Raw genomic sequence first — 25,563 nt, forward strand, 5'->3', positions numbered from 1 at the left:
GATTTGGATATAGCTTCCATATATATGTTCGTCCGATTTGCAGTAATAATGCAATAAAATGATCATTTGTTAACCGATTCTCTCGAAATTCGGCACGAATGATTTTCTCTTGACTCTCGACATGAATTTTATAGTGAATTTCATAGAAATCGGTTCAGATTTAGAAATATCTCGCATATATATATCGCCCGATTTTAACTTCTAGAGTGACAGCAAGCGCATTTATTGACCAAGCGCATTTATTGATGCAGTCCTCGACGACTTCTGCAATATCTGAAAAGTTTGTTCGAAATCGGTTTAGATTTAGATATAGCTCCCATATATATGTTCGTCCGATTTTGAGAAATACTGCAATAAAGGGCTAATTTGTTAACCGATTCTCTCGCAATTTGGCAAGAAAGATTTTCTTATGACTTCTAATATTATGACTTCTAATCATAGAAAGTGGCCCAGATTTAGATATAGCTGTCATATATGCATTTCGCGCGATTTTCCTCCAAGAGCAACTGCAAGAGCATTTATTGACAAATCTTGTCAATATTTTTCACAATGCGTTCCTCGTCGACTACCACAATATGTGAGCAGTTTGCTCGAAATCGGTTCAGATTAAAATATAGCTCCGATATATATGTTCGTCAGATTTTGGGTAAATTGCAACAATGTTGCCATTTGTCAACGGTAGTTCTTATAGTTTCGAACAGATTTGCTTGAAATTTGCTAGGGATTGTTTAATAATCCATCAGAAAACATCCACCGAGGTCCATCAAAATTGGTTCAGAATCGGATATATCTCCCACATTGTACTTATTGGGTAGGTGTAGGGTATTACATAGTCGGCACCGCCCGACTTTTGCCTTTCCTTACTGGTTTCCATTGTTATGTCTGCTCCGCAGGGAATGATCGGTATAGTAGGGCCAGCCTGAGTGTTTGTAAAGCCCCTGCTGGATAAGAACATAAGGACTGCGGCTTTAACCCAAATTGCTGGGAGAGTACATACTTGGGCTTAAGTCTAGCAGTAATACACGCCGCTTAAAACGTCAATCGCTAATATTTTCAGCTATTTAGGTCAGTACAGTTAGTTCTTTTGTAGAAGTGGAACCAGCTATTGCGCCCATCGAAGCACTACCTGCATATACTGATGTGCTGCCACGATCAGAGTTACAACTGGTGTTGAAAGCTCTGCTGGCTTGATCCATGTGGGCTTCTGATATTACTGAAGATGTTTGCTCCGTGGGCATAGTTGGGACAGCCTGAGTGTTTATAAGGCCCCTGCTGGGTAAAAACATAGGGACTGCGGCTTCAGCCCGAATTGCTAGAAGAGTACAAATTTAGTGTGAAGTTTCATTCGAAACCGTTTGTGTTAAATGGTAAAAAGAAGACATTTTAGGTAGGTACTAAGCTTTTTACCAAAATGTTTATGTTATGTCGTCCAAAACATTTTCCCAGATGTGACGTCCCACTTGGTTAAGACCTGCGACAGGTGGATCTCTCATATGTATCGATTATTTGAATGAAGAAGCCGATCGCTAGTTTTAATAATATGACCAAATCACCCTACCACCTATAAAATACAACAATGTGTACTTATATTATTGATCACCACTGTACTGTATATTGCAAAATACACCAACACACACACACACACTGCAGCTTGGTTGCATTTACTTCATTTTTGTTTCTCTGCTACTTTTGCTTCTTATTTCTAGCCTTTCTCTTTGTTTTTGTCTATTTTCTTTTAAAAACGAATTCTACTTGGATTTTTTTGCAAGAGACATAAAACAAAAACAACAACAAAAAAAAACATAAAAAATTTACATTTCCTTACAACTTTATTCAGGTGGAAACTAGTCGAGAGAAGATAATCTCATTAGAGTTGCAAGACCCCGAAAGGGAGGATACACCAAATGCATCACTAGTGCTATTGCCCGAAGAGGAACAGATGTTGTTGCTGCAACACCAACAACAGCAGCAGCAGCAGCATCACCATGTACCAACACCAGCAGCTACAGTTACAGAACCATTGGAAGTGATGCCCGTTCGAGAAGCAAGACAAGGTAAAGAGGAGCCAAGCATAACGGAAGAAATGCCAATGCCTCAAGTCAGAAGAAGTGTTGTGGAAACATTTGAAAAGTTTCACATAACCAAGGATGGCGAAGAGGGAAAAGATAAAGCAAAGCTGTGCGAAGACATTGGTGAAGTGGTAAAGACCAGCGGCAATGAAGCAGAGTTGGAGCTGGAGGAGGCCTATGAGGAGGATGAGGGTGAGGAGACTGACAACGCTTCCATTGTGACGGTACAAGCGAATATGGAGAAGCTGTTTCTACGCACCGACGATGACGATGAATTGCCCTCCATTGAATTGGACAATATAAGCAGCACTGGTCTGTTTGGACCCTCCTCTTTGGATAGTGTGGGCTCTTCGACCTCCACCACCAAGGTGTATGTGCAGCCCATTAACATCAGCATACATCAGACAGTTGCCAGAGAGATAGTGGTGCCCAAGGCGACCACCACAACCACCATCACACGAACAACAAAGCCAGGTCAGGATAATGCAATGCCAGCAATCACCACCACAACTAGCCAAAGCATAGTTCAAGTGGTGAATCCTTTAATAGCCGGTGAAGGCCAAGTCCAAAGCATAGCCATAAGCCGTCCCCAGCACAGTGAATATCCTTCATTTGACAGAGACGATGATATTGATGCAGAGGAGTACCCAGATGACCAACTAGATTATGCCTTGACTGAAGTGCAGCGCAGTGATACCTTTGTTTTTCCCTCCACCACCCATACCGGCACTAGCGGTAGACCTCGTGAGGAACTTTCCCTCAATGCCAAAATGAAAAATGTCCTGGAGGAGCTTTTGGAAAATGAGCGCGTAAAATACAATTTGCAAAAGAGTTTGGAGGAGGAGGATGATGAAAAAGACACCAATGAGGCCTGTACCGATGATGATGAAGAAGAAGATGATTTTGGCTATCGCTATGGTGAGGCGCAGGCGCAACTTCATCAGACCCCTAGTGTGGGCAGCCAAGAAGATCTCAATGGCAACGAGCAAAGGGTCATACACGAATTGGTGAGGGACAGCAATAGAAATGCCATTAGAAACTTACAACGACATTTGAGAGAGGAATCCGATCAGGTGGATGCTGCTGGCTCGGGTGTAAAAGCCGAGGATGAAGATGACATCGACGACGATGAAGAGGAGGATGATGATGAGGAGCAAGAGGAGGAATCCGAGTCGGATACCGAGAGCAGTGATAGTGATGATGACGATGAGGATGATGAAGATGATGAGACCATACACATCAGTTTTGTCGATGGTGCCAAAGTTATACAGAATCTCAATACCAATACCCCCAAGCAATTGCAGAAATCCCAAACCTATAATACCATGAAAGAGGCTGCCGAAGCTATGGAGGAACCCACGGAGATCAAGCAACTCGAAGAGCTGCCAACTGAGCCACAAGACAATGAATCCCTAATGACTTTGGAAAAACTTGTCGAGGAGCAAAAGAAATATGCCGAAATAACTAAGCAATTGCGAAAATCTGTGGAAAATCTACTAATTGATGATATAGTGAACGATGATGATGATGAAAATGGTCAGAGAAATGTTAGCAGGTCAATGCGCAGAATAACCTCAACTATCAGCAGTGGCCAATGCGAGGCTCCTTCCTCCTCCTCCTCCTCATCCGCACAACCCTTGGACCAGCGAGTGATTATAACAAAAATACCTGCACGCACCATAACCACCACCAACACCACCTCGACAACAGATTCCAAACAGCCCCTTACCGGTGAATCGGGTGAGGAAATCTTTCAACGTTTGCTAAGTGCCGGTGGAGCTCACAAGCAAATATTTGACCAGTTAAGCGATGAGGCTTTAAGCAGTACCACCACCACCTGTACCGAGGACAATGGGACCATTGTCACTACAACAACAACCATATCAAATATAGTGACGAGTGGCATACCAAGGGCAACGAAAACCGTACAGAAAGTAGTTCGAAGTAAGGCGGCTGCCAAGCAAAACAATGGTTGTGGTGATAAGCAGCAGAGCACAGGTGATGCTGTTGATGATTATCTGGGTGATAAAGAGCACAAGCAAGAGACTCTTTCGACTCATTCGCGCCGTGATGATAATGATGATGGTGATGATGATACGCACACTGCCGAGGGTGCTCAGGGCCAGGCTAAACGGTCATAAGTCATCGTCTTAATGCATTGTAGCTGGGAGGCTGACTAAAGCAGCAGACAAAAGAAAAAAAAAATCGCCGCTTATTTTTTCGCAGTCCAACGGAGTTGATGGCCTGGCATTTCCATATCATTTTTGTTTTCCTTTCTCGTTGTTTTTCTTTTTTTCACTTTTTTTGTCTTCCTTGGCTCTTTGCCTTGTCTTTACTGACCACTGAAATTAAGGCATGGGGATTTTTTTTGACCGTTGTTATGACGTTCAACGCATTTGTGTTTGTCAGACAGACAAGGTATGGATGGATGGATGTTTGCTCTGAAGTATGGCCTTAATTCTCATTTTGACAGTGTGGAATTTCGATTTAACATCATAAAGTTGGGGAGGGGCCATGAGGCTAAGAGATCAGAAAAAAACAACGTGTGAAATTCTTTTTATTCAAAGCCGCTGTGGTTTATAATTCTTTGTTGTTTTCCTTTTATTTGACTCACACACACAGAGGTTAAGTTTTTGATTGCGACAGATATGCAAATTAATTGTGGTCGTTCAGCGTTTTCTTTTATTTTTCTTTCAAATCAAGGCTTTTGATAATTACATTTTTTTTTGTTAATTTGATAATGAACTTTAAGATAAAGTGAGAATTTAAGAATAGCAGTGTCTGAGGAAGTTAAGAAGTTTAAATGATTTCAAATAAAGTATGGGTTGCCCAAAAAGTAATTGCGGATTTTTTAAATGAAAGTAAATGCATTTTTAATAAAACTTAGAATGAACTTTAATCAAATATACTGAGGTACTATGCACGCCGTTCGGACTCGACTATAAAAAGGAGGCCCCTTATCATTGAGCTTAAAACTTGAATCGGACTGCACTTATTGATATGTGAGAAGTTTGCCCCTGTTCCTTAGTGGAATGTTCATGGGCAAAAATTGCAAATTGCGCTTTAGTCACCCACCCCCTTTAACATGGACTGCATCGACCTGAAAGGCTACGCGTTAGCCAAGATTACTGAGAGCAGTCCCCTGGTTATCAGGCCAAATTGTCTGCACTTTCATTCACTTTAACTCCGCTATGGACCGGTATCCTAACAACGCGCATTGTGCCATCCTCAGGGAAGGCGTTAATCTCGTTACACTTACGCTTTAAGACTTTTCGTAACATTACCGTCCTGGTTTTAATTGCCCTGATGGCCAGTTTACTGTCTACAAAACTGATTGGAGGCCACCGTAGAGCAGAGATTAGCATGTCCGCTTATGACACTGAACGCCAGGCTTCCAATCCTGGCGAGAACATCAGAAACATTTTGCAGCGGTGTTTTGCCTCTCGTAATGCTGGTGACATTTGTGAGTAACTATGCCATGTGAAACTTCTCTCCAAAAGTGGTGTCGCACTGCGGCACGCCGCTCGGACTCAGCTATAAAAAGGAGGCCCCTTATCATGGAGCTTAAACTGGAATCGGAGTGCACTCATTGATATGTTATTGTCCATTGATATTCATGGGCAAATTTGCACTTGCAGGATGTTCAAATTCGACATCTTCGCGTTACCACCACACACATTCTGTGATCGCTCGGTTCCCCGCCTGCAGTACCGTATAATGGTCAAGCAGTCGGTAACAGATCTCAGTCCATGGGACCTCAATGTGGAATTCAAGACAAAGAAAACTTTGTAAACCTTTTGAAATATTGGTTCATGCATACGCCTCTCACTCGAAAGCACACCAACTTACATTGTGTTAAAGTCTTTTCCGTCATCACTTTGTCCCCCACGCTCTTGAAATTGTAACACATGCTATGTTAGGTTGAAATACAATGTTACCAGACAAGTTGTCTCGGTATCCGTTGTGGCCACCGGGTAGCCTAAAGAAATTTTCCAATCTCCTTTCTCTCTAAGATCAGCCTCAGATCCCCAGGCCCACTCTGCCTTCTAGCTTTGATCCATCCTTGTAGCATGAACTTCCAGATGCCTGTCCCATACTTAGTCTCTATGTCTAAGGGTCGGTTATTTACAATAGTCTCCAGCGTCCTATTGGGCGTGGTTCTTTCTACAAGAAATTTGATTAGTCGATTGTAGCAAACCGTGGCCATTACTTCTTTTCGACGTCCAGCTTCCGATCGGTACATTAAGATCCTTGTTTTTCGGCCATTTCACCAAAGATATTTTCTTTAACTATATTGGCATTAATATCAGCTGACACGATTTTATCATTATGTGCGCCAGACACAGGCTGAAACTCCACCTAAGCCTGAACTGCAAGCAACGTTTCTATTTCCAATGCATAGGCCATAGTGAATTTGTAAATATGGAAAAAATTGCCATTAGTTCACAAATCCACCATTCCAAAGAGACAAAGATCCTTACTCACCAGATTTAGCTCCCTAGGATGATTATATCCACAATCGAAGGACGGAGGTATATCCATTTTGCCATTCCGTTTGTAACACATCGAAATATACATTTCTGACCCTATAAAGTATTCAATATCGGGGTTTCCAATAAGGACTTTATATTCGGCTTGAAGAAAAATCAAAGCTTTTATGAATCGAATTCGTTCATATGGCCACCACGGGCACATTTCGTTTGCATCTGTCAATATGTTGGACCCAATTTTCGATGACTCAGCCATAAATTTCAGCCGAAACGGTCGCTATTTCCTGTTTAATGCTGGCTTTGAGCTCTTCCAAAGTCTTCGACTTGTTGTCGCAGGACACTGGCTTGACGTAGCCCATAAGAAAATAGTCTAGAGGCTTTAAATTGCATGAACGAGGCAGCCAATGATTGAGGCATTTCTTGAAACTTTCAACTTTACTGTTCAATAAATCGATTGTAACGTGTGGCACCGTCTTGTTGAAACCACATGTCGTCGAGGTCCACATCTTCCAAAATAATCAGAGAGCATGGTGCGGTAGCGTTATCCATCCACGGTAATGTGACGATTGGTGAAGAAGAAGTATGACCCAATGACGCCGCCGGCATGCTAACCGCACCAAAGAGTTTTACTTTTGTAGATGAAGTGTTCATTCGTGAAGCACATGTGGATTTTCACCTGACCAATAACGCATATTTTGCTTAATGATGAACCCATTGCGCCAAAAATGAGCTTCGTCACTTAAGACTTACGTTGCTCTTAAAGTATCGGTCGCCGACTCCAAATTTCGGTAGTAAATTTGTATGATTTGAAAACATTATTTGTTCGTGTACTTTATCATGATGAGAATGTTAAGTTAATTGAATAAATTACAGTGACAGTTCAACGATTTGTGAAGGAGTGCGTTTACAAATTATTGACTTGACCTATTGGCCTATTGTCCTATTGGATTTGATATTCATAAAATTCTACGATTATCCGATTATAACCGTGTCCGCCCGTCTTTTGAAATTACGCTGCAGTCTTTAAAAATGACGATAATGGGCTGGAACTTTCCTCATATTCCTTTTTTGGTCCACAGTTCGGAGATGGGCTATAGCGGACTATATCTGGACTAAGCCCCCATTTAAACCGATCTTCCGATAAATTTTGGTACAGGGAGTTATGTTAGGATTCTTGACATATGTACCGAGTATGGTTCAGATCGGATCATATTTTGATATAGCTGCCATATATACTTATCTTCAGATTTAAGGTCTTGGGCCCATAGAAGGCTCATTTTTTACTCGATTTCACCGAAATTTGGCGTAGTGAGCAGTTTTGGGATCTTCGACTTCCGTATCAAATATGGTCTAGACCAGACAATATCTTGTTATAGCCCCCATATAGACCGATCACCCGATTTGAGGTCTAAGGCACATAGAAGCAGCGTTTATTGCCCGATTTCACTGATATTCGACACTGTGGGCAGTGTTAGGCCATTTATCGTCCCTGAGGAGAATGATTCATATCAGACTATGTTTGGATATAGCTGCCATATATGCAGATCTTTCGATTTACGGTCTTTCAACCACAAATGGTATGTCAACACTTGTCCTTGCTTGTCCACTACGCAACATTTTCAACCTTGATAAACGTGCGGGAGTTTTACCGGTTCGTTGGAAGGTAGCTAACGTTCATTACCAGCCAATTGCGATATTCTCTGCGACACCCCATTTGATAGACTGGCACGGAGCACTTTTATCAAAGCTACTAACTTTTGGAGTCGATAATAACTTTGTTCGATTTATATCGAGCTTTCTCAGAGATTGCACTATACGAGTGGTTGTAGATGGGTTCTCATCCAATGGCTATACTTTGAACGCTGGTGTACCACAAGGCTCTGTTCTTCCCCTTCGCTTTTCCTTATTTTCCTTGACGATCTATTGGGTCAGACTTCGAATCCAGTCTACTCATTTGCCGATAACAGTAGTCAGTGTCATTCATATTCATTTGACCATAGGCCAGTCCTCAAGAAATTGGGGACAGGAAGCGCATTATGGATGAGACGCTCTCCCAGTTGGCCATTTCCGAGTCGGGTAGAATGAAAAGAGTAGACTTCTATGCAGAAAAGACGCAGTGCTGTTTCTTGTCTCACAACCGATTCACCGACCCACTACAATTAACAACATCTATCGATGGTATAGACATTGAGCAGGAAGATGATCTTGATGTTCTGCCATGAAGATACAATGTGATGTCCGTTGGTCAAAACACGTATTCGAAGTGTCGAAAAAAGCATTCAAGTGTTTGGGCTTTCTTAAGCAGTGCAAGAAGTATTTCACCTCTTCTGATCTTCTTAATATCTATACTACCTACATCAGGCCAAAGATGGAGTAAAACTCTCATTTATTGGCAGGAGCTCCAAAATCATCCTTGGAACTGCTTGACCGGGTCAGCGGAGAGTGATGGTGTTGAGTGGGGACAGTAGGTTATCTAATGCTCTTGCTTCTCTTCAATATCGTCGGAATGTGGGTAGCGTTGTACTGCTCTATCGTTGCCTTTATAGCTTGTGTTCCGGGAATATCAAATGCAAATAAATTGCAAATTTGCCCATGAACATTCCATTAAGGAACAGAGGCAAAGTTCTCACATATCAATGAGTGCTGTCCGATTCAAGTTTTAGCTCAATTATAAGGGGCCTTCTTTTTATAGCCGAGTCCGAACGGCGTGTCGCAGTGCGACACCTCTTTGTGGAGAAGTTTTTACATGGCTGCCATACCAAATGGTATAGTACCTCCCAAATGTCGCCAGCATTTTTTTTACTCGCTACGGTTGCCTCCATTTCCTGGAATATCAGTCTTCTTATTCCTGATTTTAGGATGTTCACCACGCATACAAGGCCAGTTGACAGGACCAAGCATTACCGAGACAATTCATTCTTCGCCCAAGCCATTCGTATTCGTGGAATCGACTTCCGGCTAATGTCTTTTCCAAAACTATTGTCTTTCAAAAATTTAAAAGGAATATCAATAAACACCACTCCCTCTTTTCAACCTCCAATTCATAACTTTCCTAAACCCCAATATTGGCGACATTCCCTGATTGTTGGTAACGAGAAAAAAAAGGCTAATTTTAAACAGCTTTTATTGAATTTTGCAACTGTCTCCCGATTTTATTTCTTGAGCCCCTATAGTGAAAATTGGATAAGAAATTCGATTTGCCTGCAATTTTGAACAATGACTTCTACTATGGTCTACGATACTCCAACCAAGTATGACCCGAATGAAACTTCGCTATTGGGCAAAAAGGTTAAATTACTAAAGGGGGTTTCAACACAAAAGTAGACCGATAGGAACAGCACCTGAAAACGTATTTGTTGCCGCTTTTTGTCATTTCTATTCAGTAAGCTTTGCCATTTCATGACTGAAAGATAAACGAGACAACAACTAGTCGAAATTATTAAAATTTATTACCGAAATTCGGAGTCAGTCAGAGTCAGTGTCCTCAATGGACTAAGAGCGCAACGTTTAATTTATGTTCGTGATGATCGTTCGACCATATCTTGCTGAATGGTTTCGTCAATAAAACAAAATATTCATTATTAGTCAGACCGTCCATAAGTCATCATTGCATCACGAACAAATTACAGTTTGGTGGGGTTTATGGGCCGGCGGCGTCATTGGGCTGTACTTCTTCCGTGATGTTTAAGACCGGCACGCTAGTACCGTTCAATGATAACAGAATATTTTTGACCCCAACTGGATGATATGGACTTGGAGAACCTATGGTTCCAACAGGACGGTGCCACAAGCCACATAGCGAATGTGACAATCAATTTATTGAAAACCAAGTTTGTAGAACGTGTTATGCCACGGAATGGTCCAGTCGATCCTCGCCGCCTCGCTGATGCGATTTGATGCCTTTAGACTATTTCTTGTAGGGCTACGTCAAGTCTATAGTCTATGGCAACAAGCCAGCGACGATTGAGGAACATCGTACGAATATCGAATCGAAATTACAGCAGTATGGGTCGATTCATGCTTGGGCTCAGCGTCTGGACTTCTGCAAGCTTGCATATGTAATTACATTAAAGAAATAAAGAATTGCATCGATATCCACGGCTTTTTTTGTTTGATTTAAAAAAAAAAAAAAAAAAAAAAAAAAAAACTTTTGTAGCGCTCTTATTGAAAACGCCGATATTTTATAACCGATTTGAATAGATAACGACATTCGGTTCAGAAATTTGTAGGAAAATAGATTGATTTTTGTTGTTATGAACATTGAATTAAGTTGAGATGTAACATTTTTCATGAAAAATTGTTTAGGGAAACCTCAACTTTGGTATTTTTTAAGGAATTATAAATTAAAAGCATTTTTTTAAAGTTTGGAATTTATTTTTTTTTGTATGTCTATTTCTGCTGTCATTTAATTATTAACTTTTCTTTTTGACAAAAACTTTATTTTTTGTGTCTAACTATGCCAGCATTAAACATGTGTCACTAATTAATTTTTGTAACAATTTTATGCCATTCCCACATCAAAGACGGTTTTTGCTAGGATCTCTTTTTTTTAACCACCACATCCATAAATATTCACACCTGCCACCTGTCATTTCCCTCCAGCACTCTGACAAACATACAACCCGGAACTGGAAATAATAATCAAGAAAAGAAAAAATCCCAAAATGCATTCCCCCACTCAATTCGAAATGATTCCTGCCGACTCGAAGCATAACTAACGGCAATCTGAACAAAATTTCATTTACTTGTTTAAATAAAATATTTGTTTGGTTTTTTTTAATTTATTTATAAAATTTTTTATTTATCTACCATGTTTGTTTTCTGTATAATTGATTTATTTTTTTTTAATTTTTTCTTCCCCTAAAAAAAAATTTTTTTTTATTTCCAATTTATAGCAAAATCAGTAAAGCATAAGGTCAGAAAAAAATAATGCCATGCCATCAACCATGCAAGAAAATCTTTACAAAAAAAATTAAGCCTACAGGAGGTAACAAAGAGTGTAAACCATATATAAATGTGTATCATCTGAAAAACAAATTGAAAAAAAAAAACATATGGGTCACTCCATATCTTGTATGAATATATGAAATTAAAAAAATCTTAAAAATTAAACTTATTTTTAACATTTTATCTTCCAATGTTGACCTTGTGACAAGTAATTAGAAAAACCCAAATCGCACATTATTGACCTAATCCCTTAAAAACCTTTTTAGGGAGTGGCCCATAGCCTTTGGCTTTCTTCGATATGTATGGATACTTTTGAAAATATATTTTATTTTATGACAATTTAATTGGATTGGCAATTAAGCAGTAACAGCATTCCGTTCTTTATACTCTTAAAAATATATAAAATTTTATTTTTAGTAATGATGTTTTTTTTTTTTTCAGTCTTATAATTATGATTATAATTTCAGTATGCAATGTATCATCTCCTTTTGAGTGTTAGCTTTTAAGTGTCCTTTAAAAATCTTTAAAAGAATCTCGTTCTAATATAGTCCTTTATCTTCCTTCTTTTATAAATTAAACTTAAATGGATAGTTATTTAATTAAGTATGACAATGAATCTCCCTTCCTCCCTCCCGTTTTAATTTTCATAGCGTAGAGTACAATAATTAAGTTAAAGATCAACAAAAACAACAACAACAAACATATTGAAACTACAAACGAAACATAACAAACATGCATATATATATATACAAAAATAAAACATATTAATTGAAATGTTTTGCCCCTTTGGTTATTGTCCGCACAATCGTTGTAACATTTAATTAAAAATCACTGAATTCGACATCAACTAATCCCATGTAAGGAAAAAACTTAATTCGAAACTTTTCAACTTTTTGATTTTTGTAAAATATTTTGTGACAAATAAAAAAAAAACGAAAACGATAACGAAACAAAAACTATCGCAACACATTTAAACGAGTTTGTAACAAAACTATTAACAATTTTTTTTTAAATTTATCTTACACGAAAACTAAAAAACTAAAATCTAAAAAAAACAACAACAAAATTTTTTATAAATGTAGTTAATATTTGTGAACAGAAAACAAAAATATAGATTTTAACGAAAACAAGAATAAATATTATAGTTGTATGCATTTTATTAAAAAAAATGTGTTGTATGTGTTTTTATTGCTAGATGATCAGATATTTTTATAGCTCAGTTGTCATCGTAAGTATTCAAGCTATCCCCAATAGTTGGCTAGAAATGTAGTTATTATACATCGTACTTCTAATTAGAACTCATTATTAAAGTGACTAAAACCAAGTAAAAAGGCATTAAGGTGGCCCGAGCCGAACTTTGGATACCCACCACCAAATATAAACCAATCTGAACCATATAGGGCATGGATGTGGATAAGCCTAACATAAGCCACTGTGTAAAATTTCAGCGAAAGCGGATAATAAATAGGCCTTTTATGGGGCCAAGACCTTAAATCGAGAAATCGGTCCATATGGCAGCTATATCCAAATCTGGAACGATCTGGGCCATCTTCGAAAAAGATTGCGAGAGACCTAACACTACTCACTGTTCCAAATTTCGGCGAAATCGGAAAATAAGTGGGTCCTTTATGGGCCCAATACCTCAAATCGAGAGATTGGACTATATGACAGCTATATACAAATCTGGACCGATCTGGGCCACTGTCCCGAATTTCAGCAAAATCGGACAATATATATGCGCCTTTTATGGGTCCAAGACCTTAAATCGGTCTATATATGCAGCTTTACCCAAATCTGAACCGATCTGGCCCAAATCGAAGAGGGATGTCGAAAGGTCTGACACAACTCACTGTCCCAAATTTCATCGAAACCGGATAAAAAAACGGTTTTTATGGGACCAAGACCTCAAATCGAGAGATCGGACCATACGGCAGCTATATACAAATTTGGACCGATCTGAGAGAAATTGAAAAAAAAAGATGTAGAAGGGCCTAACACAACACACTGTCCCAAATTTCGGCGAAATCGTAAAATAAATGGGCCTTTTATGGAGCCAATACCTTAAATCGAGAGATTGTCATATATGACAGCTATATCCAAATCTGGATTGATCTGGCCCAAATTGAAGAGGGATTTCGAAGGGCCTAACACAACTCACTGTTCTAAATTTTAGCGAAATCGAACAAAAACGCGGATTTTATGGGTCCAAGACCTGAAATCGAGAGATCGGACTATACGGCAGATATATGAAAATCTGGACCGATCCGTGCCAAATTGAAAGAAGATATAGAAGTGCCTAACACAACACACTGTCCCAAATTTGAGCAAAATCGGACAAAAGATACGCCTTTTATGAGCTTAAGCCTTTAAATTGAGAGATCGGTGTAAATGGCAGCTATATCCAAGTCTGGACCGATCTGAACCAAATTGGAGAGGGATGTCGAAGGGTCTAACACAACTTACAGCCCTAAATTTTAGCGAAGTCGGACAAAAAAAAAACGGCTTTTATGGGCCCAAGACCTGAAATCGAGAGATCGCACTATACGGCAGCTGTATCCAAATCTGGACCGACCTGGGTCAAATTGAAAAAAGATGTAGAAGGGCCTTACACAACTCACTGTACGAAATTTCAGCGAAATCGGACAACAGATGCAATTTCTTATTGGCTCAAGACCTTAAACTGAAAGATCGGTCTAAATGGCAGATATAACCAAATCTGGACCGATCTGGCCCTAATGAAAAAAAGATGTAGAAGGGCCAAAAACTACTCGCTGCCTCAAATTATCAGCAAAATCGGATAAAAAATGAGGCTGTTATGGACCTAAGATCGACATATCGGTCTATATGGGGGCTATATCAAGATATAGTCTGATGTAGCCTATCTTCGAAATTAACCTGCCTATGGACAAAGGAAGAACCTTCAGCAGAGATGATAACCAACTTTTTTCTCCCAAACTGCAAGAGCTAGACTTTCATGACATGTGGTTTCAACAAGACGCTGCCACATGCCGCACATAACGCGTAACAATGGACTTGTTCAAAGGCGAGTTCGGTGAAAATTTTATTTCACGTTCGGGACCGATCAATTAGCGGCCTAGATCGTACGATTTAATGCCATTAGACTATTTTTTGTGGGGCTATGTTAAAGCTCATGTCTATACAGCCCGCTTCAATTTAGGCATTGGAAGACAACATTGAAGCATTTATTCGTGAGATACTGGTCGAAATGTTGGAAAAAGTATGCCAAAAATTGGATTAAGCAGATGGACCATACTACCGATTCAAATAAAATATTTCATGCATTTTTCTGAATTTTATGAGGTTTTTTTTTTTTGGAAAAATTTCCTAAAGCTTTTCAAAAATCACATTTTACTTAATATTGGGTTGCCCAAAAAGTAATTGCGGATTTTTCATATAGTCGGCGTTGACAAATTTTTTCATAGCTTGTGACTCTGTACTTGCATTCTTTCTTCTGTCAGTTATCAGCTGCTACTTTTAGCTTGCTTTAGAAAAAAAGTGTAAAAAAAGTTTTATTAAAAATGCATTTACTTTCTTTTAAAAAATCCGCAATTACTTTTTGGGCAACCCAATATATACATAACTTGATCCCCACATTGTCATGAGTGGTCAGTTAACCTATTTGGGGTGGTTTCAGTTGTTAGAGCACCATCCAGATACTTGGACAAACTTTTAGTTTCATATTCGTAATCTACTCCCAAATATCTTTTGTGTGAACCCCAAATAGTCATGATCAGCAAATTTTACGATTTGGGGACTGGTTCAGGGGTTTGGGCGCCCTCCCCATTTATTGGACCTCAGTTTTAATGTCAAATTGATAGTTTACTCCCGAATACCTTTCATTTGATTCCAATGTGCCTATTTGGGACAGTTTTAGGTTTGGGGCAGTTTTGGGATTGGATCGGCCCTCTTGATAGTTGGACTCAAATTTGCGTGTAGTAATTTTGTGTTCTTTTAAAATCACTTATTTAAGATTTTTCATCTCCCCTTCCAAAGGGGATATAAATACTAATTTTGTGTCATTTAAAAATCACATATCATATTTATTTAGGAGTTATCATATTTAATTACAATATGATACGAGTAGGATCAGTGCTGCGATAAAAATGGTACTTGGAAAGGGGTGGCAGATAAATCCAAGCAACACGTGTCTACTTTATTAAATCTAAAATCAATATTTACATATGATTAAACATTCTATGAAACGCATATATTAAAAAAAAATTAATTTAAAAAAAAAATTGAATTTTTTGGCTTTGCCCTTACGGCGATGTCATTGTAAAACAAACGCGTTTCATTGATTCACCTTTAATGTGGCAGATAAATCATGCACCACAAATGTGGCATAATAACTCTCGCCTTTTATCTTTATTTAATGACATGTAATATGTAATACTTTTATCACATCGAAAGCATATGAGTACTTAGACAACACATAAATCATTTTTCTTTTTCTCTTGTCTTTTTCTTCATTCCTCTGCTCTTTTCTTCCTTCAATCCTTTCTAGCACGCCGAGGGTGATGCATCATCAATTTGTCGCTTCATAATAAATGAAATCCTTAAGGAGCGAACTGTGCACACAGACTAAAGACTGACAGCCGTCTAAGGAGCGAACAAAGTGACAACCGTCTATGGAGCGAGTCTCTAAGTGGCATATTTGCACGTGTCGCTTGTTTGTTTGCACTTTCATCGCCATGTTGAAAAAAATTTCATATTTTTATGTTTTTAAATTTGTATTGTAAATAAGTTATAATAGAAAATAAATAAAATTAATTTTTCACATAAAATAAACAAAAATATTGCGTAAACACTAACATAGAGGGCTTTGAGAATGGTAAGCTTTTCAAATTTGCTAATGTTTTTCAAAAGGGTTTGCTTTTAAGGTTTACACATTGAAAAGAGGTGACAACTAAAGTGTGAATTTGGTTTTTATTATACACCTGACAGAGTGATTTCCTTGTGATTGGTCTTCAATTCTCTGCGTTTAAAACATAACGGAAATATTACACAGACTTACGTTTTCAACATTTAAGGCTTTAGAAAGAAGAGTTAATTTTAGTAAAACTATACAGAATAATGACCATATAGAAAACAAGTAAAAGCGTGCTAAGTTCGGCCGGGCCGAATCTTATATACCCTCCACCATGGATCGCATTTGTCGAGTTCTTTTCCCGGCATCTCTTCTTAGGCAAAAAAAGATAAAAGAAACAAGAAGTAAAAAAGAGAGATCGATTTATATTGGAGCTGTATCGGGCTATAGACCGATTCAGATGACAAAAAAAAAAACGTATGTTGGTGGTCATGAGAGAATCCGTCGTACAAAATTTCAGGCAAATCGGATAATAATTGCGACCTCTACAGGCTCAAGAAGTCAAGATCCCAGATTGGTTTATATGACAGCTATATCAGGTTGTGGACTGATTTGAACCATACTTGGCACAGTTGTTGGATATCGTAACAAAACATGTCGTGCGAAATTTCATTCCAATCGGATAAGAATTGCGCACTCTAGAGGCTCAAGAAGTCAAGACCCAAGATCGGTTTATATGGCAGCTATATCAGGTTATAAACCGATTTGAACCATACTTGGCACAGTTGTTGGATATCATAACCAAACACGTCGTGCGAAATTTCATTCCAATCGGATAAGAATTGCGCACTGTAGAGGCTCAAGAAGTCAAGACCCAAGATCGGTTTATATGGCAGCTATATCAGGTTATGAACCAATTTCAACCATACTTGGCACAGTTGTTGGATATCATAAAAAAACACGTCGCTCGAAATTTCATTCCAATCGGATAAGAATTGCGCCTTCTAGAGGCTTAAGAAGTCAAGACCCAAGATCGGTTTATATGGCAGCTATATCAAAACATGGACCGATATGGCCCATTTACAATTACAACCGACCTACGCTTATAAGAAGTAAAGGGTGATTTTTTTGAGGTTAGGATTTTCATGCATTAGTATTTGACAGATCACGTGGGATTTCAGACATGGTGTCAAAGAGAAAGATGCTCAGTACGCTTTGACATTTCATCATGAATAGACTTACTAACGAGCAACGCTTGCAAATCATTGAATTTTATTACCAAAATCAGTGTTCGGTTCGAAATGTGTTCATTCACCGTAACGTTGCGTCCAACAGCATCTTTGAAAAAATACGGTCCAATGATTCCACCAGCGTACAAACCACACCAAACAGTGCATTTTTCGGGATGCATGGGCAGTTCTTGAACGGCTTCTGGTTGCTCTTCACTCCAAATGCGGCAATTTTGCTTATTTACGTAGCCATTCAACCAGAAATGAGCCTCATCGCTGAACAAAATTTGTCAAAATTTGAACACATTTCGAACCGAACACTGATTTTGGTAATAAAATTCAATGATTTGCAAGCGTTGCTCGTTAGTAAGTCTATTCATGATGAAATGTCAAAGCATACTGAGCATCTTTCTCTTTGACACCATGTCTGAAATCCCACGTGATCTGTCAAATACTAATGCATGAAAATCCTAACCTCAAAAAAATCACCCTTTATTTGTGTAAAATTTCAAGCGGCTAGCTTTACTCCTTCGGAAGTTAGCGTGCTTTCGACAGACAGACGGACGGACGGACGGACAGACGGACGGGCAGACAGACGGACGGACATGGCTAGATCGATATAACATGTCACGACGATCAAGAATATATATACTTTATGGGGTCTCAGACGAATATTTCGAGTAGTTACAAACAGAATGACGAAATTAGTATACCCCCCATCCTATGGTGGAGGTTATAAAAACTGAAGTCTAATAGCCCAGATATTTGGCAACTTTGTACATTTTTTTATGAATTATGCGGCTGTGACTTTGATTATAAATGTCACAACTAATATTTTTGTGAAATACCATACCAGAGTGGCGGTGGCGGTCTTACGCCACCACCGCAGCTGTTGGGTCTATCGAGTTCATTTTGAGCCTCCTCCCAAAAAGGCTTTAACAATTTTTCGTAATAGGCAGTACCTATTGCGAGATACGGATGATTCTTTTTTTCACATAACCAATACGCAGGATATATCCCCTATATATGCAGTGCATTGCGTTGGCAATTAGGAAAGTTAAGGGTTGGATGGGGGAACGAGGGAGTAGTGATTATTGATATTTGTCTTAAATTTCTGAACGTCAATGTCGGTGGGAAAGACATTAGCCGGAAGTCGATTCCACATAGGAATGGTTCGGGCGAAAAATGAATTTTCTCGGTAATGCATGGTTCGGTCGACTGGCCAATCAATTACAAACGAGTGTGAGATCCTGAAAAGTCTTGTATTCTTGTATATTGTCTTGTCTTGTATTGTGTCAGGGATAAGAATACGAATATCCCTGGAATACACGCCATGAAAATAACGATAGAGCAATACAACGCTACCCACATTCCGACGATATTCAAGGGAAGCAATAGAGTTGGATACCCTACTGTCCCCAATCAACACCATCGCTCTCCGTTGAACCCGATCAAGTAGCTCCAAGGATGATGTTGGAGCTCCTGCTCATATATGAGAGTTATATTCCATCCTCGGCCTGATGTAGGTAGTACAGATAATGAGAAGATCAAAAGAGGTGAAATATATCTTGCACCGCTTAAAAAAGCCCATACACTTGAATGCTTCTTTCTACACTTCGAATACGTATTATGCCAGAACATCAAGAGCATCTGACTGCTCAATATCTATACCGTCGAAAGATACCGGCAATTGAAGTGGGTCAGTGAATCGCTTGTAAGACAAGAAACAGCACTGCGTCTTTTCTGCGTTAAAGTCTACTCTGTTCATTCTACCCTCACTCGGAAATGGCGAACAAATCCTGGGAGAGCGTCTCATCCATAATGCGCCTCCTGTCCACAATTTCTTGAGGACTGGGCCTATGGTCGAATGAATATGAATGACATTGACTACTATCATCGGTATATGAGTAGACTGGATTCGAAGTCTGACCCAATAGATCGTCAATGAAAATAAGAAAAAGGGAAGGGGAAAAGACAAAGCCTTGTGGCACACCAGCGGTCAATTCATACCCATCTGATGAGAACCCATCTACGACTACTTGTATAGTGTGATCTCTGAGACAGCTCGATAAAAATCGAACGAAGTTATTACCGACACCAAAAGGGACAAGCTTTGATAAAAGTGCAAAAAGTGCACAAGTGAAAATCCTGTGCATCAGAATCCTCACTCACCTAGGTTTCATATAAACCGAGGACATCAGGTCGATGATAACATGGAACATGGGATTATACCGCGAAAAAGTTCCAGCGTATCCCTCTAATGTTGGCAAAATGTATTCTAAATTCACAAAACATTATGCCAATCAGAAATATTAAATGTTATCAGTGTGTACAGTGTATTCAAACCTGATCTTTTATCGCCGTGAATACCCCTACTGTTTAGTGTTGTGGCTTAAACAGCGGGTGACAGCTCCTAATAGTGTAGGCCAGTTGGGATTGTAAATGGGAAATATCGGGCAATATTTTGATGTAGCTGCCAAAAACTTTCAGCCAAATTGGATAACAATTGCTGCTTCCAGGGCCTTAAATCGGGAAATCTGTTTTTATCAGAACTATATCAGGCTAAAGACCGATTCGAACCGTACTTGGCACGGTTGCTGGCCAGGGCCTCAAGATGTATGGCCAGATCGATTCGGAATATCGAGACAATCAAGAATATTGTTTATGTGGAACGGGAGCATGTTCTGTTTGGAGGAGAGGGAAACAAAAACAAGGTCCTTACTTCAATAAGAGGTGTGGACTTGTTACTCCAGATGGGTTACCAAGAGCGAAACCCAGATCGAGCGATGCAACGAAAATAAGGAAAGGAAACACAAGTGTTAGGATGAAAATGGATTTTTATTTTCTATTGATTCAGTGACCGCTCTCCATCAGTATTCATCGCTCCTTGTGTCCAAGTTAATGCGACTTATTATCGAGAAAACAATTTGCTTCAATTCTGCATTTCAGAGCCGTGGGTACGCCGTCGTAGACTACGAACTACCCAACAAAATTTAACACCGTCATATAAGTCAAGTGTAAACCAAGAATTGCTAAACACCTTGTTTTGCGCTTCATTTCGTCCAAAAAGTGGCTGCCCAATTCGCCAGAAGTCAATCCGTTTTAGACAATAAAATAAGAACTTAACATGTAAGAGCGTGCTAAGTTTGGCTGGGCCAAATCTTATATACCCTCCACCATGGATCGCATTTGTCGAGTTCTTTTCCCGGTATCTCTTTTCAGGAAAACAAAGGATAAAAGAGAAAAAGTGCAACATAAGGACCATACAATAGGTTCAGAGAACATGTTGTGATGGCATAGGCGGAGCGATGAGGACCACTCCCACTAGAGACTATTCTTGATATCCGACCCATTGACATACAAATTAATTTTTAGACTTAAGGCGATGGGAGAATGGATTGAGGATGAGAATACCATCGCGGTATAATCGAAGCAACGAAACCTGGAAGGAAGGGAAGTGGTTTTCGATCGGATACCTGAGATGAACCTTGAAATCGAGTGCGAGGCACAGCTGCCATCGGCACAGTCTTGGATTGAGGGAACCCTAGTATTGCCATCTGGAAGATCGTGTTACACGGATGGATCAAAGATAGAGGACAGAGTGGGCCTGGGGGTTTACATTGAGAACCCGGGGACTGAGATCTGTTTCACGCTGCCTGACCATAATACGGTCCTGCAGGCGGAGATCCGTGCGATCACGGAATGCGTGAAGTGGTCTGGCGCTAACGCGAGGACATCGAGTGTGAACATCTTTACCGACAGTAAAATTGTCATAAGAGCAATAACAACCAGGACGGTAAGGTCACGAACAGTCTTGCTGTGTAAGAAGGAGAATAACGCCTTCATCCGCATCGTTTGTGTGTCGCGTCATTACGTAGTAAGGGGGAATGAAGGGGCAGACGATTTGGCGGTGAAGGCCAGAGGACTGCCGTCAATAAACTTGGTTAACCCGAAGCCTTTCGGGTCGACGCAGACCGAGTTAAGGAAGTGGGCGACGAATGCGCATGCAACATTGTGGAACATCGGAACGGTCGGTAGGACGGCGCAAATCCTATGGGGGGATGCAGATCCTGAAAAGACGAGGCTGTTACTGAAAGGAAGCAAGAAGGAGGTCAGTATATAGCTATTGGTATCATAACGGCTCGTAGTCCTATGTGACTTGACTTGTTATGATATCCAACAACTATGCAAAGTATGGTTCAAATCGGTTCATAACCTGATATAGCTGCCGTATACACCGATCTGGGGTTTTGACTTCTTGAGCCTCTAGAGTGCGCAATTCTTATCCGATTTGAATGAAATTTAGCACGACGTGTTTTGTTACGATATCCAATAACTGTGCCAAGTATGGTTTAAATCGGTCCAAAACCTGATATAGCTGCCATATAAACCGATCTGGGATCTTGACTTCTTGAGCCTCTAGAGGACGCAATTATTATCCGATTTGCCTGAAATTTTGTACGACGGATTCTCTCATGACCATTAACATACGTGTTTATTATGGTCTGAATCGGTATATAGCCCGATACAGCTCCCATATAAATCGATCTCTCTATTTTACTTCTTGAGCCCACAAAGGGCGCAATTCGTATTCGAATTGGCTGACATTTTACACAGGTCTCCAACATATAATTTGATTGTGGTCCAAACCGGACCATATCTTGATATCGCTCTAATAGCAGAGCAAATCTTTTCTTATATCCTTTTTTTGCCTAAGAAGAGATGCCGGGAAAAGAACTCGACAAATGCGATCTATGGTGGAGGGTATATAAGATTCGGCCCGGCCGAACTTAGCACTCTTTTACTTGTTAGATTTAAGAACATGAAACAAGCGGGTTACTGGTTAAGGTGTATGTCCATAGTGACATGGGGCGGATTAATATCTGCACCCTCTTTTCAACCTAACCTAACTTATTCACAAGAGAATACATGCTGCTTGCCTATGTCGACGTTATCGACAGCATAGGTCGGTCACCGGGAGTAATAACTGCAGCCTTTGAAAAAACTCAAAGAGAGTCAGTGAAAATGGGTCTGACAGTAAATGGAGATATGACGAAATGGATGGTTTCAAGTCCCCAAACGCCTTGTACAACCAAGCTGATAAAGAAAATGGAGAAAGTCGGGAACCACAAATTGGTGATAGTCAGCAACTATATCTACCTCGGCACTGCCGCAACCGAAACGAATGACATCAGTTTTGAGATAAAGCGAAGAATAATTCTGACAAACAGATGCTACTTTGGACTAAGTAAGCAGTTTAGATACAAGGCCACCTCTCGACAGACGGAGATTACACTATACAAGACACTGATACTACCCATGTTGTTATATGGTTCTGAGGTATGGGTCTTTGTGAAAGCAGATGAGGTTGTGCTTGGAGTGTTTGAGAGAAAGATTCTTCGTAAAATATATGGAGCAGTTTGAGTTAATGGAGAATTTAGGCGACGTATGAACCACGAGCTGTATGACGACGGTAGCTTAGTTACACGCATCAAAATACAACGGCTGCGTTAGCTAGATCATGTTGTCAGAATGGGGATGAAGAAGCTCCAGCAAAGAAGTCTTTTGAAGGCAAACAAGGTGGTACACACAAACCGGGAGGACCAAAAGCCCGATTGAAAGTTAAAGTTGTGGGAGACACCTCGAAACTTGGTGTCAGAGATTTTAGAATGAGCGCAGAAGATCGAGGCGCTTGAAACGCTATTCTACGTTCGGCTAGTGGAACAGATATTCTGTCATAGCCAATTAGAGTAAGTTTATCAACTCCATAAAAAACCAACACTTTCAAAGAACTTGGAAAAAGCATACCACAGCCGCGCATATACAAAATATTCCGTCTGGCCAATTTTCGCTCTCTTTTTTACTTATTCTTATTAAAATTATAACGAAATTAGTTACTTCATTATAACCCTTAATTATATTAAGGAAGTATGGTGTTGAATATCTCGAATATTTAAACATTATATTCAAATTACTCCTCGGTATTGTTCATTTCGCCAGCACTCCATTACAGCGATAACGGAATGACCGAAAATTTTCCTTTTTTGCAATTGGATGCTTTTCATAATTCCGCCTTCTGGAACAGACCACAATGCTAATCGTTTATTTTGCGCAATATGAACATTCAACGTTGTTGAGTATAGAAATCACAGAAATAACACAAAAACCAGTAAGGAAAGGCAAAATTCGGGCGGTGCCGACTGTATAATACTCTACGTCTACGCTAGAAGCACAAAGTGGGAGCTATATCTAATTCTAAAGCAATTTTGATGGACCTCGACGGATGTTTTCAGGTGGGTTATTAAACAATTCGTGTCAAGTTTCGACCAAATATGTTCAAACTGTAATAACTACGGTTGACAAATGACAACATAATGGCAAATTACCCAAAATCTGATTAACCTATTCGAGAGAATAGTTTGACAAATAAGCACTTTATTGCAATATTTCTCAAAATCTGACGAACATATATATGGGAGCTATATCCAAATCGGAACCGAGAACCGAGCAAACTTCGTAGACATTGTCGTAGGAAGGCGAGCAAAGCGTTTTGCCAAATTTTAGTAAAATTGGACAATATATGCTCTTGCTGTGGTTCTGGAAGTGAAAATCGGATGAAATACGTATGCAAATTTTGCCCCCATTAAGGAACAGGGGCAAACTTCTCACCTATTAATGAGTGCAGTCCGATTCAAGTTTAAGCTCAATGATAAGGGGCCTCCTTTTTATAGCCGAGTCCGAACGGCGTGCCGCAGTGCGACACCTCTTTGGAGAGAAGTTTTACATGGCATAGTACCTCACAAATGTTGCCAGCATTACGATAGGAAAACCACCGCTGAAATTTTTTTCTGATGGTCTCGCCAGGATTCGAACTCAGGCGTTCAGCGTCATAAGCGGACATGCGAACTTCTGCAGCTAAATCTAATTCTGGATCGATTTCTATGAAATTCGCCAGTATTACTAAGAATCATAAGAAAATCCTTCTTGCCAAATTTCGAGAGAATCGGTTAACAAATGAACACTTTATTGCAATATTCCTCAAAATCGGATATAGGGCAGCTATATACAAATCTGAATCGATTTTTTCCAAGGGCTTTGTCTCTACCCCGAAAAAAATTTAGGTGCCAAATTTGAAGACGATCGGCTGAAAACTGCGACCTTTACTTTGTACACAAATTAACGTGGACAGACGGACAGACAGACGAACACAGCTAAATCGAATCAGAAAGTGTTTCTGAGTCGATCGATATGCTTATCTATCTATCTTCCTTCTGATTGTTACAAACAAATGCACTAAATTATAATACCCTGTACCACTGTGGTGGTGTAGGGTATAAATAGTGGTCATAATGGCTGGTGCTCCATTTCGCTGTAAATGCTGTTGCATGGCATAGCTAACTGTAGATGTGACTATAGCTGATGTTGATGCTGATGTGATATCCATTTGTAGCAACATCAAATACATGCAACCAAAAATGAGATTTTGATTAATGTGATGACGATGTGAAGAGAGCGTGTTTACGGTTTGCATTACAATAAACACAAGACAAGCTACTGTTGCTGTTGCACCAACAGCATTGTCAGCCGCATCATCATCGTCATCATCATCTGCAATATCAACATCGCAGGATGGCCGTCATCTTCATTGCCTTCATCATCATTCTGATGCATCATCATTGCCATAGTCAACTGCAAGTGAAACTTTAGCCCCCGTTAAGCGTTTAACCATTGCTGTTGCATTGGGTATTTCTTTCTTCCCATCATCATCATTGCCAGGGCGAAGGACTACCCATTTACCCACAAAATACTCGCTGATGCTGTTCAACATCATGCGGCAACAATGTCCTGATTATCAGTACCCAAAAAGTAAAGGATGAAACTTTCTCCTCTGCTATTGGACATGGACATACGCTGTTGTTATTGCAGTTTCGAATGTTATTTTTTCCTGTGAGGTCGGTGGAGAAGGGAGGTATATTTTAGCTACTGGGTTTCGTAATTTT

At 39.7% G+C, this 25,563-nt stretch overlaps 1 protein-coding gene across 16 annotated transcripts in view; it reads left to right on the plus strand.

Moving 5' to 3' along the window:
* Window positions 1-16,237, plus strand: part of LOC106081822 (protein lap4) — a 704,386-nt gene extending 688,149 nt beyond the window's left edge. For 13 of the 16 annotated variants that reach the window (XM_059364086.1, XM_059364087.1, XM_059364091.1 and 10 more), the window contains one exon: window positions 1,838-5,962. In XM_059364086.1, coding sequence (XP_059220069.1) covers window positions 1,838-4,210 — 2,373 coding nt within the window. In that variant the 3' untranslated portion in view covers window positions 4,211-5,962. Of the gene's footprint in view, window positions 1-1,837; window positions 5,963-11,454; window positions 12,281-16,031 lie in introns of those variants that run through there. The other 3 variants (XM_059364098.1, XM_059364099.1, XM_059364100.1) reach the window with 2 other exon arrangements.
* The last annotated feature ends 9,326 nt before the right edge of the window (window positions 16,238-25,563 follow it).

Source organism: Stomoxys calcitrans, chromosome 2, assembly GCF_963082655.1.
Source record: "Stomoxys calcitrans chromosome 2, idStoCalc2.1, whole genome shotgun sequence".
Classification (NCBI taxonomy): Eukaryota; Metazoa; Arthropoda; class Insecta; order Diptera; family Muscidae; genus Stomoxys; species Stomoxys calcitrans.